We start from the raw sequence: 17782 nt of genomic DNA, 5'->3' as shown, positions 1-17782 counted from the left end.
ATTTTGTTCCTTCCCATTTATTATATACTATATATACAATTCTTTATATGTTTTTTATAGTGCGTTTGAGTGATAGATATAAACATATAATTATTTTCTTTATTAATATATATAGAATGAGTGATATAACATTAAATATCAAACACCTACTAGAAGCTGATCAAAGCTCGAATGATATAGCCTTCATTAATAAAATGTATTGTATTCAGAGCATCCTTAAAACAAATATTTGTATTATTAAAATGCTATCTTCAGACCTAAACAGCAGATCTGAAATATCAAATGAAGACAAAAATCATGTACGTTTAGAGTGTATACCTAAAAACCAGAAACGACGACGGGGGAGACCTCGTAAGGATCAGCATTAAATACATATTTATTCAGTTTACGGTTTTAGCCATAAGTTATAAATGATTAATGACTAAAAAGATGGTTTCACAATGTTTACATTTGAAGGCATTCTCGGAAATTATTAGGGGGTTTTTCGATGGCGTGATTTTTCGGCTTACGCGTCAGCAGGTTTTTTTGATCAATGGCGTGATTTTTCGGCTGACGCGTCAGCAGGTTTTTTTGATCAATGGCGTGATTTTTCGGCTGACGCGTCAGCAGGTTTTTTGGTCAATGGCGTGATTTTTCGGCTTACGCGTCAGCAGGTATTTTAATCTGGTGTGATTTCTATTGACCAATCATATTTCAACAAGTAAAAAGTTTTTTATATATAAACTTTTTGAGTAAATTTTACTCAAAAAGTTTACTCAAAAAGTTTACTCAATTTACTCAAAAGTTTACTCAAAAATTTATTCTAAAATTTACTGCCAAAACACAGCTGTGCCGTGAAGTTATGTGTGTTATATATATAATGGTTTGTAATTCTGAAATCCACGATGAATTAAAAATTTTAAAAGAAGGTCCTATATGCCCTTTATGCGATCAACTATTATAGAAGGTAACAAGGATGCTGAGCTATGCTGTAGTAAGCAGGATATGTCAAATCAAAATGGTATAAATGTTTGTATTAATTGCGGTTTGGTTCATGGTTCTATTTATTACAATGAGTATTTCGATTTTTACGAGAACATACACAAGATATGGCGTAAAAGCATCTATCATCGTAAATACCATATTGAGAATGTTTTAAACGATTTATGTATTAAAAATGGAGTTCAATTGTCTCATAATCAGCGCGATAAGATTTACAAAGTGTTTCATGAGATCGGTACTATTCTTCCATCTATAAATAAAAGAAGAAAGAGGATGATCTCAACGAAATATATTATAAGACAGCTGTTTAAAATGCTCGATATCCCATACAATTTCATCTGTGTTACTGAATCGAGAAAAACGCTTGAATTTTATAATCGATATTGGGCAAAGATTTTAGCATTAAAATCGTCCCAGATCGCACGGATTATTTGGTAAATTTATCATCATACTTGAGCAGATACCGATCGATTATTGGACCGGTATCGCATATGTAATCGTCAATGCTTTTCATTGTATTTAGGATGCTAGACGGATTATAATCGCCACTTCTCATAGCGCCTTTAATAGAGTTCAAAAGGTGTTGATAGCTTTGGTAAGCATATATGGAGTTATGAATTTTTAACTCGAGATTTTTTGTGAATCATCCAACCCTGAATCAATAATGAAATTGTTGATATTGTGATCAAAGCAATGCCACCAGTCGCTATAGAGGAGGCGAATCCGCTTGATGCAAATATGATAGACAATGAATTCCCTAATAATTTCCATTTTTTGAAACGTTTAACAGCCTGCTTGTAAGCCCAACATTTTCGATGATATGTTTGATAATAAGCTTTCAATTCTATAATTTGGTCTTCAGTAAGTTTGCTTGATATATGGTTCCATGTAAATATGCATTTTCGATGTTTAGTCATATATATTAGTTATATATGATTTTTTTGTTTTATCATTTTGTCATTTTAGCATTGCGCTTGTTCTTTATTGTGTAATACAGCTTCCTTATGTTTTGAATTAATCTCTCAATAGAATCAATAATATTGCTAACCAATTTCACTGTTTTCATATAATTTAATTAGATAAAATCGTTGGAGTTAGATAATTTATTCGAAGAATACAGCCTTTGTTTTATCTAAAAATTGGATTTTATGATACTCTCTACCATTTATCGGATATGCAGTTTTACTAAAAGCGATTCTTTGTACATAGTAATCTGAACTGATTTTAATGTTGGATGCATTGATATTAAACCCAGACAATGTTTGATCAATACTCATAGCATTATTGCAAACAGCGATTCTAAATTGATTTCCTATTTTAGTATACCAGAGATTCAAATATTTATCAAAATATGTTCCTCTTATTTGCTCTGTATATGAATCTAGATCATAATCGATGAATAGCTTATTATGCTCCACTTTAACCCACGGAAAACTAAAACTATCACCCTCGATAAATTCAATTTTAATCCTTTTATTATCACTGGGCTTATAGTCATATTTAAATGCCATATATATAGTCCAGTCATTGGATTCAGTGATATTTTCATTTAAATTAATTTCGAAACCACTCATAAAGCCGTTTTTTGGATCAAAATCTTCTAACAATTTTGTGGGATTAAAGACAAGATTGCCATTTAATCCAGACACTACAGCACCGTTACTATCTGCCATGATGAATTCAGATGGATCCGTTAGATCATAAAAATACTCGAAAATTTTATGGTAATAGCTGATGTTTCTTTTCTTATCCATTTTTAATTCAAGATCAGACTTCAAATTGTCCCGAAAATTTTTTAACTGTTCAAAATTAACAGCTTGGTCATTAGTAGTAGCTGGTTTAATACCATAAATAGCCTTTGTTTTCATATCAATCGATGCATTGAAAGCTATTCTATCATTTTCAACATAATATAGCTGATCGTATATCCTAGGATCAACGTTACTCTGATAACCTTTTATTCCATAAATCACGATATATGTTTGTAATTTTGGGACATATGCGTTCCCTGATTTCATCTTTAAAACGATATCAACATAGAGATAATTATTAGGATGTTGCTGATATTTATTAATTTGTGCTATTGTTCGACTATATCCATCATAAACTCGCGTAGTTGATTTGTCGATGTTGTCGATTGATGATACAATATCGATATCTAGACTATCATGATCTATTTCAGCTGGAAAAAATAGCTCGAAAACCATTGTGTATCGATTGATTGGTAAACTATATACATTGATACCTAATCTGCTTGAGTAGTAGCCTTTATTGCTGTCAAGTACCAGCTTACTGTCTACAACTTTCGTATTGATCTTATGGTATGAATTCGGATGATCGATTAAACTGCCTAACTTTATATCATCTTCCTCGCTTAATTGATTGATACTATCGGCCATTATATGGGCAAACGTGTTTTCTTGGCCAACGGAAGTTATATGACTGCTATCAACATGATCAAGCATATATTTTTTGTTTACAGCGTCTGTATCATTGGTTGGGTTTTTTAGATGGGTTATATTATACCCACCCATATGGAGATTTGCCTGCATCATGTTACTACCATGAATATCAAGCTTGCTTAGAATTTTTTGAGTCAAAACGCGTCCTACGACCTTCTTTAAAAAACTGTTATCAACGTACGATTTGTCTGCTTTGTTTTGAAGGCTTTGAGCTAAGACACCTCCTGATTTCTTCGTTAAATATGTATTATCAGCGTACGATTTGTCAGCCTTAGTAGCAAGTTTGGTATCAATTTCAGTCCTTACTTTGTTATCCTCAACACTAACATAGCCTACGTTTGGTACAGATCGATCGTTATATAAACTTGGATAATACACTTCGGTATTTTGCAATGAAAGGCCGGCACAATCAAACACTGTTTCATTTCTGTTCTTTTTAAGGAAGAATTGGTTAAGATATCGTTTATTTACGGCCGTCTCGAGATCCCTTGAATAATTTTCAATTGAATCATCGATCGCAACGTCATCAGGCGTTTTTAGCCCTATTACTCTCTTTTTGTTCAAATTGAAATTACCTTCAGGCGTAACATCAAAGCCGACTCCTGGGTCACCCTTTTCACCTCGAGGGCCTTTAATTGGTGTAATATTAGTGTTATTTGATTGTAATAAACCGTTTGAGTAACTCATATTATATCAATCAGTTATATTATATTATATTTTTTCATTGAAATTCTTAGTTACGAATTTTCGTGGCTTATCAATATATAAAAAGCTAAATGGGTCTGCAGTTGCTTTATCGTATAGCTCTTTTGGAATACTGTTTTCACGGCATATTAGACTACTCTCATTAGCACTTGGGAATTCGTATATAGAGAAATGTGAACAGTTTAATCTTATGTCTTTTGGTGTCTTATAGTAGCTTTGACTCAGATATATCACGCTACAGTTCTTATGCCTTCCTCGTATAAAATAGTCGACTAATGGTTTTTGGTTTTTATCACATACAAAATCGTCAAAAATGACTATTTTCTGAGAGTCACCATCAAGGTCTCCAACGGGAATAATCTCATCATTGCGTGCTTCAATAACATCATAACCAGCTTCATTACTTATTTGCTGGAACATATCCATAAGATCCACAAACTTGGACTGCTCTAAGTTTTTTGCGTATAAATAAATTTTATCAAAATATAATAGATTGTATATCATATGCATTAGTGTGTTTGTTTTCCCCGAACCGCTTGGACCGCAAACCAGCATCCGAAAACATTGATTTGGCATGAAATCGTATAGTTGTCTAAAGTTTGAGGCCATATCGTCTTCAGTGTCATAATTCGGTATTCTCATTATATTATATGGGTATATTATTTTCAGTTCAACAAGGTGTTCAACACGGTGTACATCAAGGTGTTAAACGCTATGTTAAATGTTGATTTTTATATTCAATTTTCATTTTTTATGTAACGTAATAATATAAAATAAAATGAGTTTACTTAGATGGAAAGAGCTTGCAAAGAGTAAATCTGATTTGGGCGATAAAATCAATTATGTTAAAAATGCAATCACACAAAATAATATCGGTCAGCAGACAAGCCAAGAGTCATTTTCGAAGGTATTCAAACCAGTGACAAGTAAATTAGATGATGTAATTAAAAGTAATTTGCAGATAGCAAAAGTACCCAAAAATCGTGTCAAAAAGGGGATGAGAGGTGAATTGGAAGCTCCAGATTACTATCCTGAAGTTGATCCTTTTGAGGATATGGACGTAGATAATTTATTTAATGAGCCTGTAATGCCACAAAATGAAAAACAGATTGTACCGAAACCACCAACATATGAAGAATCTTTAAAAGATCTTTTAGAAGGAAAAAAGGAGATTTATGTTGATCCCCAATATTTTCCTGAATATGAAGATGAATTACCTCCTGAATACGATGAGGATGAAATTGATTATGCTTTAGATGCTGATGATGAAGTAAGTGAAATACTAGATGACGTTGGTATCGACGATTATGATGTAGTGCAAATGAAATTAGATCAGCCTGAAATGACACCAAAGAAAACCAAGAACTATCTTAATAAGATTTTAGAGAAAGCCAAATATAAACGGAGACAATTGAAAGGTTTCAAGGCGAATGTTACTAAAGAATATAATAGGGGAACTATATCTGAAGCGGAAAGACAGATTAAAAATAAGAGAATAAACAATGCAAGAGTTGCATTAAATGACTACATAAAACATTACGAAAGTAAAGCCAAAACGATAAAAGGTTCTGGTATTCGAAAAAAACAGAAAGGTGGAAATGTTATATTTTTTAACGATGTAAGACAGCTTCTCAAAAAATTGGAATTGATCATCGGTTCAATAAACGCAGGAAACACATCAGTTAAAATGCGAAATATGGGAGTCGCTATATTAGACACACTTTTAAAAAGGTCTACTATAAATAAACAACAATATAAACAGATATATAATCTGCACTTTAAAGTCTAATTTATGTAACTGTATTATATATATGGATCGTGAGTTAGTATTATCATCATATAGTGTTAAAAATCAAGGGAATAACACTCCTCAAAATTTTACAACTAAATTCAACAGGCCTATAACATTGGATAGCAATTACCAATATATGATAGGTCTCAATCGTATTATTAACATGTCATTTACATGGTTTAATGTAAATCCCTCATATGGTAATCAGCTGATTAAATATAGTTCAGATAATGGGAATAAATTTGAAGACATAACTTTCCCTGAAGGTGTTTGGAATTATTCTGAATTTGATGAATATATTAAAGAGATTACCAAGACGGGAGATGATGATAACCCTATATATCCCATCTCTATTGATTTTGATTCAACAACATTCCGAGTCACAATCACTTTATCTCAAAATTATCAACTTGATTTGACGCATAGCAATTTCAACGACCTTATAGGGTTTGATAAAAAGGTATTAAAGGATGCGGTTAATATTGGTCCAAGAGTCCCAAATCTAAGCCAAGATACCGATATATTAAATGTACATTGCGATCTAGTCAATACTTCTTTAGTCGATGGCGAAGAGTCGGATATCATTTATACTTTTTCGACCAGCGTACTACAGCCGAGTTATTCGTTTACAATCGAGCCTCGTAGGGTCACATTTAATCCGGTTAATAAGCAACAGATAAGTAGCATTCGAATATACATCACAGATGGGAAGAGACGGTTAATTAACCTGAATGGAGCGGATACGTCTTTTTCATTAATTTTGAAAAGGATAGAATAATATAACATAATAGTATATAATGAAACCATATGAATTCAAGAGGTTTTACCATCCAAAATTTGGTAAATTTGTATATAAGCACAAAGGGTCAGGGATTATCGTTGATAACATTTTCAAACCGATGAAGAGTGTTATGTCGTCTGTTGTTAAAAAAATTGTCAAGCCCTTAGGTAAGAAGGCGATAAAATCAGGTATTTCTCATGCAGGTGATAAACTGGGTAAAAGGGCATCAGAAAAAGCCGGAGACCTTATAATGGAAAGGCTTAGGAATATGAGGAAGGGGAATTCAAGGCAAAAGGCACTATCCCCAATCTTACAGAAAGTAAATGCCTCACCTGTCAGACACCAACAGAAAAATGAAAGTACTGATATGATCATCAATAGATTAATATCAGGATCTGGTGTAAAAAGAAGGCGTTGAGTAAAATGAATAAAATGATTAAAAAAATTGGTACATAATTGCAAAATTATGTAACATAATAATATATGTCTTTTAGAACAAGCGAATACTTACAGAGGTCCGAGTTGGTTCGATTTCAACTCGATGATGTTATTCGAGTCCCAGCTAACGATCAGCACCAACTTAAAAACGGCTATAAGTTCACGATTAACGATAGAAGTTCATTCTACGATTGGTATAATGCGTATTTCGAGGTGCAATTCCAGGTGCAAATGTTAGCTGGTGGAGCAACAACGGGGGCAAATCGTATAACAGTTATTAATGGAGCACATTCATTGATTGCCCACATGATGATTAAATCAGCAGGAAAAATCGTTTATGATACCGATAATCTCCATAAAGTTACTTTCGTTAAGAACCTCCTCGAATATAGTGACGATTTTAGTCGCTCAGTAGCAAAAAATAGTCTTTGGTATCTAGATACCGACCATAGGATAGCAAATGCTAATCAGAATGCAGGGTTTGAGGCTAGGCGACTTTTGACGACAGGTCTCAATGATGTCAATGTTGTTATACCTCTAAATCGTTACAGTTTCTTTGAAGAGCTGGAAGGTCGAATGTTACTCCCAATGCAACTCCAGTTCAATATACAGTTACAGAATGACGCCGAATTACTTCAAAAGGCCGAAGATGTAGCTGATGGTCGAGTGGTCCTTAATAGATTCCTTCTATGGGTCCCAAAATTGACTCCAAAGGACAGCCTATATGATAAGTTTGTTAGTTCCTTCTTGGTAAAGAACACTTGGACGTATATGCGCGAAATGTATGAGGTTTCCGCACCAACGAATAGCAGTGGATTCTTCCAGATCTCATCCAGTATTGATAATGTTAAGGCTATCTTTGTATATCTACAACGAGCTAAATCAAACAATGCAGATGCAAATCCCTATGAATTTGATACCTACAATATCAATCTTGACCGTGGGAATGGTAGTTATTTGACAACATGCCGATTGGAATACGGCAACGGAGTGTTTTATCCTGAGACCGAATATGATAGTGAGTCCAAAGTTAGGATCTTCAATGATTTGATGTCTTATGGTATGAGAAAGAATGATTACAACAGCGGTACACAACTCAACTTGGCAAATTACAACTCTCTCTATCCTATTATCTTTTTTGATTTATCATATCAAGCAGAGCGAGTAACTAGAGACCCAAAGCAGTTGATCTTCAGATATAAACTAAACGCTAATAGTGCGGGAGATAGTCCTTTCAACGTCCATGCCATCGTTCTTTATGATGAGACAATCGTCATTGACAAGGTGGGGAATGAGCTGGTTATTGTATAAATCAATCAATTGAATATTATGTATAAACCATTTTATTTTTGTATACGTTTTATAAACAAGAAATTATATAACGTAGTATATATACAAGTAATGACAACTTATTACTCTCGTAAAGTGAATCTATCAGAAGGACAGCGAAGTAAGCTTTTGACTGCTTATAGAAATAAAAGTGAAATCACAATTCGATTAAGCAATTCAGATCTGACTGGCAATGATAGTTTAATGTTAACTCAACGTCAAATCAATAAATTAAATAAGGCTAAGAGATCCGGTGTTGGATCTGATTTAAAAATCTCGAAGACACAAATTCGAAAGGTTATAAAGGTTGGTCATGGAGCACCGCGTATTGGTTTTCCAATGATTGGAATTAGTGCTCCGAAAACGAAAACAAGATCAAGAAGGTCAACAACTAACAAATCAACAACTGATAACACTTCAAAGAAGGATGGGGGAAATATTAGACTACCAAGTAAGAAAGATGTATTAGCTTACACACCGCCACCATTCATTGGTTCTTGGGATGAATATGATAAATTTCTTAGAACAGGTGGATTGGTGCTTCCAAAAAAAAAGATCTTAAAACCGAAAAGAAAGTAAGAAAGCCAACATTCCATAAGAATATACCAATGAGTAATTTTGATTTAATAAACTGGTGTTTATATTTGAATATACCGATAAAAAATGTACTAATGAGAGACGAGACTGTGGCACATAATCACAAATTAGGAATATTCATTTACAATCTCCAACCGTCATATCTGAGTGGTAGTCATTGGGTTGCAACTTATGTAAAAGATAAGGTAATCAATTATTTTGATAGTTTTGGTATGCCTCCATTTCAAGAAATAGTCGATCACGGAAAAAAGAAGAATTTAACATTGCTACATCAAAACAATCAGATACAGAATATAAATACAACCACATGCGGATACTTCTGTTTATACTTTTTGAATGAGATGAACCATGGGAATACGTATTCTAATTTGTTGGAAGTGTTTGACATATATGACACAATGAAGAATGAGAGATTCATTCAACATTATTTCAGAAATATATAACTTATATATATAATGGTTAAATCGTATTGCGTAAAGCAGAAAAAACAGACAGAATGCGTACCAGAAAGTGAAAAATATGTTCAAACCAAAAATGGGCGACTTATGATGAGATGCATTTGCTCTGAATGTAAAAGCGTTAAAACCCGTTTTGTGAGCGCCCAAAAAAAGACAAAAGGCCGAGGAGTTGGTGAAACAATTAACAAAAAGATCGGCGATAAGATTCCGGGGTTTCAACAGGCTCAAGATATTGCATCCTTCATTATAGGTGCTACTGGAGGTGATAAAAAATTGTTTGATAAATACTGGAGTGGAGATATCGCAAAAGGTGCCTTCAACACGAAAAACGGATTATTCTCAAAGAAATTCTGGACATCTCCAAGTGAGCATCAAGATCCGTCATGCTCTGGAACCGTTTGGGATAAAAAAGCAGGAAAATGGAGGAATAAATACTGTGATTAATATCTAATCAATATATATATATAATGGTTAAATCATATTGTGGAAAACAGAAGAAACAGACTGAGTGTATACCAGAGTCTGAACAATTTGTAATGGCTAAAAATGGACGTTTAATGCTTAAATGTAAATGTGTTGAATGTGGAATCACTAAAACTAAATTTGTCAAAAGTCAAAGTGGTGGAGCTCTTGCTCGTTATAAAGGACCATCTACAACTGATAAAATAGCATACATGGCTTCAAATTTTGTTACCCCAGCACCAAGTTTTGGTGCTATGGCTAGACTTTTAGCTGGGCAAGCTTTCAAAGGAGTGAAAGACAATGTTGATTACTACAGAAAGGGAAAAGGTATCGATATCCATAAAGCTATTCTGAAAGTAGCACCCAAAAAGGGTTTTGTTATTCCAGGGCATAAATATACCGGACCTGGAAATCCTCTTGAAAAACAGGTAAAATGGGATCCAAAAACAGGTAAAATACTAAAAATATATGAGCAACCAACTGGCAAAACAGACGCTGTTAGCATGCAACATGATGTAGATTATTCTGTATGTACTGACAAACCATCAAAAGATCAGGTTAAATGCAAAAACGAAGCTGATAAAAAGATGGTAAAAGCCCTTGATGCTATCCCATGGAAGGACAGACAATGGGGTCATGCTATTGCTCGTAATACCATTGCAACCAAGGCTAAAATAGGTATGGGTGTTAAAAAGCCAAAAAACGGAAAACGGCGTTGAGTAAAAATGATTGGTCTCAACAATTAGCCGATGAGTTACATAAACCAATCAGACGAAAATTTAAAACTAGAAGAGTAATATCAAATGGAATTGACGACATATGGTCTGCTGATTTAGTTTTTATGGATAAACTTTCAAAATGGAATAAAGGTTATAAATATCTATTGACTATAATTGACGTATTCAGTAAATTCGCTTGGGCTATACAATTGAAAGATAAGAAAGGTGCATCAATAACTAGCGCTTTCAACAATATTATCATTAATGACAAGCGTAAACCTGAATATCTCTGGGTTGATAAGGGATCTGAATTTTATAACAAAACATTCAAGGAATGGCTAAAGCAAAATGATATTAACATGTATTCCACTTTTAATGAAGGTAAAGCTGTTGTTATTGAGAGATTTAATAGAACTTTGAAAAATAAAATGTACAAACAGTTTACTATTCAAGGTAATACACAGTATCTTGAAATGCTACCAAAAATAGTAAAAGAATATAATAATACAAAACATAGCTCTATCAAAATGACACCCATAGAAGCTTCAAAGAAAAAGAATGAAGGAACTGTTTACTTTAACCTATACGGTGATATGGAGCCATTATCAGCTAAACCAAAATTTAAGGTTGGTGACAAGGTCCGAATATCTAAGTATAAACGAATTGTTTTCGATAAGGGTTATACACCGAATTGGAGTGAAGAAATGTTCGTAATTACTAAGATCCAACATACTAATCCCATTACATACAAACTGAAAGACCTCAGAGATGAGGAAATACAAGGTAGCTTTTATGAACCTGAATTATTAAAAGCAAAACAGGATGTATTCAGAATTGATAAAGTCATTCGGAGGGATTATAAGAAGAAACAAGCTTTAGTGAAGTGGAAAGGATATAATGATGATTTTAATAGTTGGATACCAATGAAGGATCTACAACATATATAAACGCACTATAAAAATTTTGAAAAAGTATAAGAATTTTTTTGATAACCAAATCTAAAACCAACTTTGAAACCAATTTGAAAAAATAATACATTTAAGAAACAATTTTGACTAAAAAATGAAAGTTATGATTGGTTGACATACTAAACATAGGGCAGATGTTTAAGGTGTTTAAATATTAATAATGAGACAACTCAGCTGGGTATATACCTGATTTTCCATATTTTAAAAAGAGTATAAGAAGTTTTTTTTATTTTGAACCAAGGGTTGAGTTAGGGTTGGTTTTTCAGGCTTGGTTTTACAGGCTTGGTTTTCTAGGGTTGAATCCATTTTATGTAATAATTGATTTTCATATTAATTTAACAAATTAATATGAAATACATATAATATTTATCCAACACTGATTTCCAGCACTGTTTCCATATTTGATCCCATTTTTGGACCCAATATTTGGACCCAATATTTGGACCCATTTTTATTACCATATTTGGACCCAGTACTGGAAAGTAGTATGTACTATATCTCTAAGGCAAATTTGCCTTAGAGTGTAGTACATTACTACTCATTTCATTTACACAAATTGACTTTTAAGGTCGGCACACACTGGGGGACTAGTCGCAGGGACTAGTCGCAGGGACTTGTCCCAGGGACTTGCTTCGGGGACCACGAATTAGGCTGGTTTGATGTCTGGGACTAGTCGCAGGGACCAATAGTCCCACAAATCGGTAAATTTCTGTGTGGTACACACTAAGGGATATAAGTCCCTGCGACAAATCCCTGCGACTGATCCCCTAGTGTGTGCCTAGCTTTAAAGTCTGCCACAAAAGATAAGAAGAAGATATATTGCTGTTAAAACTGCAAGATCGATTAATATATTTTTAATAAAATCAAAATATATTTTTTAAATGATTGTCTGTAAAACGATTAAGAGCTTTGTCATTAGTGATTCGAAAATATTGTGAGGGACTGAAAAGAGACAATAATAATAATAATAATAATAATAATAATAATAATAATAATAATAATAATAATAATAATGTTCTTTACCCAGGGAGCTCACATCACCAAAGGTGTTATTCAGTGAGGCCCTGCAAAATAATAGTTAAAATTTAAAATTAAAAGATTAAAAAAATAGTTTAAGCCCTGTAATGATAGATGAGATTATCAACAAAGTTGTAACAAGAGTTCTCCTTGTTAGCGTAAAAAGGGTTTGTTGAGAACTCCTGCTTCTAAGTATATCTATATCAGATAATTAATTAGTAAGTAAGTAAGTAAGTAACGTCTTAGAGGGTAGCACTTAATAGCTAAAAAGCTAACAAACTCGTGGCCCTCCTATTTACAAGTATTAAGAAATCTAAGATACATATTAAAAAACCTACGATATACAATAATATATAAGAAACGAATAACCAATAAAAACTACTTATTAAAAACTAATTTAAAAAAAATTATGTATTCGAAATAAGATCTTACATTAAAAAATGGTCAAAAAAAGTTGTTTTCTTTAAAATTGAACTGCAAAAACTATTTCTAAAACTGTTAAGTGAAGGGTTTTTTCTAAGTTTAAGTGGCAGGCTGTTCCATGCTTGGCATGTTTGTACTGCAAAAGTTCTTCCACCTTCAGTTTGTCTCTTAAAAGAAGGGCAAAGTAAGTTGAAGTTCGAATATCTTGTGTGTCTACCATGCATACTACTATTTAACTTTAGACTCTCTTGAAGATATGAAGGCAAGAAACCTTGAACCCTTTCGCACTGTTGTAAAAATATTAAAAAAGGGGCAAATAAACATTGATTGATTGATAGTTTGAATAATGGCTTGAGATCTTAGCAAGCTCTACTAAGCATTTTCCAAGAAGAACGCAAACGTCATTTGTACTACTAACATGTCCCCGTGTTAGCTAACTACAGCTCTAACTTGCAGGAATTCACACGTTTACCTTGACAAAACAACGAAAGACATTTCATATATTTATAGAAAAGGCTGGGACAGGAAGAAAAAAAGTTTAATTCCGCGTAGATGGCGACAAATGAATCATCTATACAACAAAGAATTGGTAGGCAACACTGTAATTGTTATTTGCATGATCATTTATTTATCTCACAGTAAAATATATTATACATCTTAAAATTCACAAAAAAAGGCCTCCCTCTCGACAATGATCCCCTAATGAAACACTGAAGACCCTTAACCCTATTCAGACCGGGCTTTTTTGGACCTTCTCAGACCGGGAGGGACCCCCCCCCCCCCCCATGTAACTTCCAGAATATTTAAGCAATCACCATGAAACTTATAGGATGTATTGTATGTCCGAAAATCTTTCTTTTGGTATACGTCACGTGGGATGGTGACGTCACATCACGTGACAATTACATTATGATGTCAAAACAGCCGCCATCTTGGATTCGCTATCTTGGATTTCAAAATTTTTCCCAAAATGCCAGAAAACCACTCAAAATCACTGAAAAGTACTTAAAATAAATAAAAATGTGCTTTAAACCCGTAAGAATGTAAAAATAATTCAATTGAAATTGATTTTTATTAACAGAAACACGCAAAATTACAAATTTGGGAAAACATGCCTGTCAAAATGCCGTTGCCATGGTGATGTCAAGTTCCTGACACATCATCCAACCCTACCAAATTGTTGCCAGATAAATTTTAGGAAAACTCAGAAAGTTTGGCAGCGTTTGATTAAATCTTAAAAAAGTTATAAAAGTTCAAAGTCAGCGCGGGCCTCAAAAGCCCCCCCCCCCCCCCCCGGTCTGAATAGGGTTAACACTATGTTATTTCCGCAAAATATTACCAACAGTAGATTTACTATTTTTTATTATAGCTATAAATCCCCTTTAGTAAATGCAGGGCTTTTTTTGTAGTCCAAGCGTCTGTTTAATTATGCATGCCTAGTAAAATCAGACCTTTATCCAGCCTGACTGTGATTTTTAATGGTCGCAGGACTGAGTGGCGTAAAATTCGGTCTGTGATCAGCTGAGATAACAAATTAATCATAAGTAAGACAAATAATTAATCATCAATTAATCATAAGTATAACAAATTCGAGGAAAACTGTAGACAAGCAAATCCTGTCACTATGCCCAAAAAAATATTAAAGTGGAAATTTTAAGAATATCAAGGAGTAACCAGTTACAATAAAAAAAAAAAAAAAAAAAAACAAATAAAGGGGACGCACATGCGCACCACGCATACTTTGTTTTTGGACACCTTGTAATTGGACACTTTGTTATTGGACGGTTGAGCTGCGCTAGCTCCCATTTGGTGAAAAATTAAATAGGGCGTTTTAAAAACCAATTATATTCGAAAATTTTCTTATAGTTATGATGAAATGTGTAACTTATTTCGCAGAATGCACCAGAAGAACAGAAGTCGATGGAACGCATGTGTTGGAAATATGTGACGATATAGGAACATGCTGGCACGATTTAGGCATTAAGCTCAAGCTTCCACGGGCAATTCTTCTAAACATAAACGCCGATTACAGTTTATGTCGAGAGAAGGCCAGAGAAATGCTCTATGAGTGGATGAACAGGGAAGGAAGTTCAGCTACAGTCGGGAGTCTTGCAGACGCTCTCAAGGACATGGGGAATAAAAGAGTTGCACAAAAACTGCTTGGTATGTAATTTATTATACATCTATTTGAAGACAATTATGAGTTTCTTAGTACATGCCTTTTAAGAAAAGATTGCAATGTATTTATTTATGTATCACCGTGGCCGGAGGAAGTACTTGCCTCGACTAGAGATTTTAACCCAAAATAAAAAAAAGACCTTTTAAAGCTTCTAGATTTAAAAATTTTCATGGGGCATGCCTTCAGATCTATCAAGCAGTTTATATTACAACTTCTGCAATTGCAGATCTTGCCTCGTCTGTACCAAAAGTCTTGCTACCACTCTGATCACTGATGACTTTCTGGAACTCACGTACTCCTTTGATATCTTTTAGTGACTGAGATGTTCAAAACAATTTTTGTTCCAGATTTCCTGTAGAAAGGAAAGACATTTTTTTGAGGCGGGACCATAAATATATTTAGTAGTAATGCTCTCTGCTTGGGACTGGCACTAGATATACACGCCGGATGATATATTTGTTTTCAAACCAGGTGTTTCCCTAATAAAAGCCACATTCAGTATTACGAAACAATTTCAAATCGCGGCTCACCACAAAATACCTCTTTTAGCATTCTCCGGATCTGTAGTTATGATTCTTCCCCTCCCCCATCATCCTCATCCTGAGGATGCCTGAGAATGGTTCAGACATAGAATCGAAACAAAATCATCCTTGTTTATTTTTGTCTTACATGTTAATACATGTCAGACATTTTGGTAACTGGAACGTCATTTACGCATGTAAGATTAAATGGGATTCGTTGACGCGCTGTTCCCTTCGCGGCTTTGTAACTGAGATGGTATATAAAGCGGTGAACATGTAACCCGAAGGCCGTGGGCTCGAAATCTTCCTGAGTCACTGACTTCTTATTCAGTGACCAGAATTTATTTATAAATAATTACGGGCCGCCAGTTAAAAGGAGACGTAGCAAGCGTTATGACCTAAAAATGATTTAAGAGAAAATCCGCCAGGACTTCGAGTAGTTATTGGACAAAATTATGTATCAAAACTATTTACACCTGATTGCAAGCTTTTGCTCGGTGTTACTGCTTCAAATATCTTATCGAAAGAAATCTTTTCTAACAACACCACACATCGAAAACACATTTTGAAGTTCCGCTGAATTCCACTGAATCGCTTAAAAGATGTAAGCTTTTGCCCATAGCTTGTGAACTTAAAATTTCATTTTCTCAGACTCTGATAAGAAATTGTTGTACCAGAATTATTTCCACCTTATTGCAAACTTTTTTGTTACTGCTTCAAATATCTTATCAAAAGAAATCTTTTCTAACAACACCACACATCGAAAAAACATTTTGAAGTTCCGCAGAATTCAACTGAATCGCTTAAGACGAATTTACAAAATGGCTACAGGTGAGATTTTGCCCAAACCTTGTAAACTTTGAAATTCATTTTCTCAGACTCTGATAAGAAATTGTTGTTGGTGTTATCACGGATGGTTACTTACATCTTTACCTTTTATTAAGGGTAGGAAATAACGCAATAGGATTTAAATTATTCTGGAAATTGATTTTTGTCCAACTTTAATAAATATTACTCGACTTCCTAGTGGATTCCGTCTTAATCTTTTCACTCAGGTGCAAAGGACGTAAAGGATGAAAAAATCACAATCGCCATTTTTTCTTCTAATCATGAGATAGAAGATGAGCAGAATGGAAGAAAAGAACAGCAGCAACATGTTAAGGTGTCAACGCTACTCCAAGACGGAGTCAAGAAAGAACTGGAACAAAAGGATGAAAAGCTAAAACTACTTGGTCAACAACAAACAAGACTCCAAGAGGAATCCAAGCAAAAAGAAGAAGCAATAAAAAATCTTACTTCTAAACTAGAGATTGAACAAAAACGAGTTCAGGAACTGGAACAAAAGTATGAAAAGTTAAAAATACTTGATAAACAAGTTACAGACCTCGGAAATAAAGTAGTCGAGGATCTCAGTTCTAAGTTAGAGTATGAACGACAACAAATGAAAAAAAATGCTGAAGATAAAGAAAAACTTGAAGAAGAATATAAGAGGCTCAAAGATAACTAAGCGAGACTTACTTTGGAGCAAAGAAAAATCAGGCTAGGAGGGCTAAAGAGTCAGGAATATGATAATTTCTTAAAAAGTCTAGAACCTTTTTAGGTCCCCTTCTTTGTTTCTTCTGATTTGACCTTGAGGAAGGTTGAAGACTGTACTTCAATAATAAATGCTCGATTCAACACAGGTACCCCAGGCTCACGCTTTGACAACTCGGTCAAAATGGCGGCGTCAAAATTATAAGGATTTGTATGAAACTTTATAGCAAAAATTCACATCGAAAGAAATTATAATAAACAGCTACTAAAGTTCACATTTAACATCATATGCGGACTCTGGTTTGTTTCTTGACTGTTCTAAAGCATCTAAACCCTATTTAACCGATATTTTTAATTTTAGTTTACCCCTACCTAAATTTATCCAAGGGTGGACACTTCCGAAGCTCGATAAACACC

The 17782-nt window shown here is 33.9% G+C and overlaps 1 protein-coding gene across 1 annotated transcript; it reads left to right on the top strand.

Moving 5' to 3' along the window:
* Window positions 1-12775: 12775 nt before the first annotated feature.
* LOC144661547 (uncharacterized) lies at window positions 12776-17376 on the top strand. Its single transcript, XM_078522352.1, has 3 exons — window positions 12776-13721; window positions 15029-15295; window positions 16888-17376. The coding sequence occupies exons 1-3, from the start codon at window positions 13685-13687 to the stop codon at window positions 17337-17339; spliced, it is 756 nt and encodes a 251-aa protein (XP_078378478.1). The 5' UTR covers window positions 12776-13684; the 3' UTR covers window positions 17340-17376.
* Window positions 17377-17782: the final 406 nt, after the last annotated feature.

Source organism: Oculina patagonica, chromosome 7 (genome assembly GCF_052425735.1).
Source record: "Oculina patagonica isolate OP01 chromosome 7, crgOcupat, whole genome shotgun sequence".
NCBI classification, from domain to species: Eukaryota; Metazoa; Cnidaria; class Anthozoa; order Scleractinia; family Oculinidae; genus Oculina; species Oculina patagonica.
Note: the sequence above shows the minus strand (reverse complement) of the source record. Positions and strands in the feature narration are given on the sequence as shown.

Excerpts from the sequence above, each read along its gene's own strand:
- LOC144661547 (XM_078522352.1), top strand. The coding sequence starts at position 13,685 with ATGGCGACAAATGAATCATCTATACAACAAAGAATTG. Across the intron at positions 13,722-15,028 it reads ATCTATACAACAAAGAATTG|AATGCACCAGAAGAACAGAA; the intron begins GTAGGCAACACT and ends CTTATTTCGCAG. Across the intron at positions 15,296-16,887 it reads AGTTGCACAAAAACTGCTTG|GTGCAAAGGACGTAAAGGAT; the intron begins GTATGTAATTTA and ends CTTTTCACTCAG.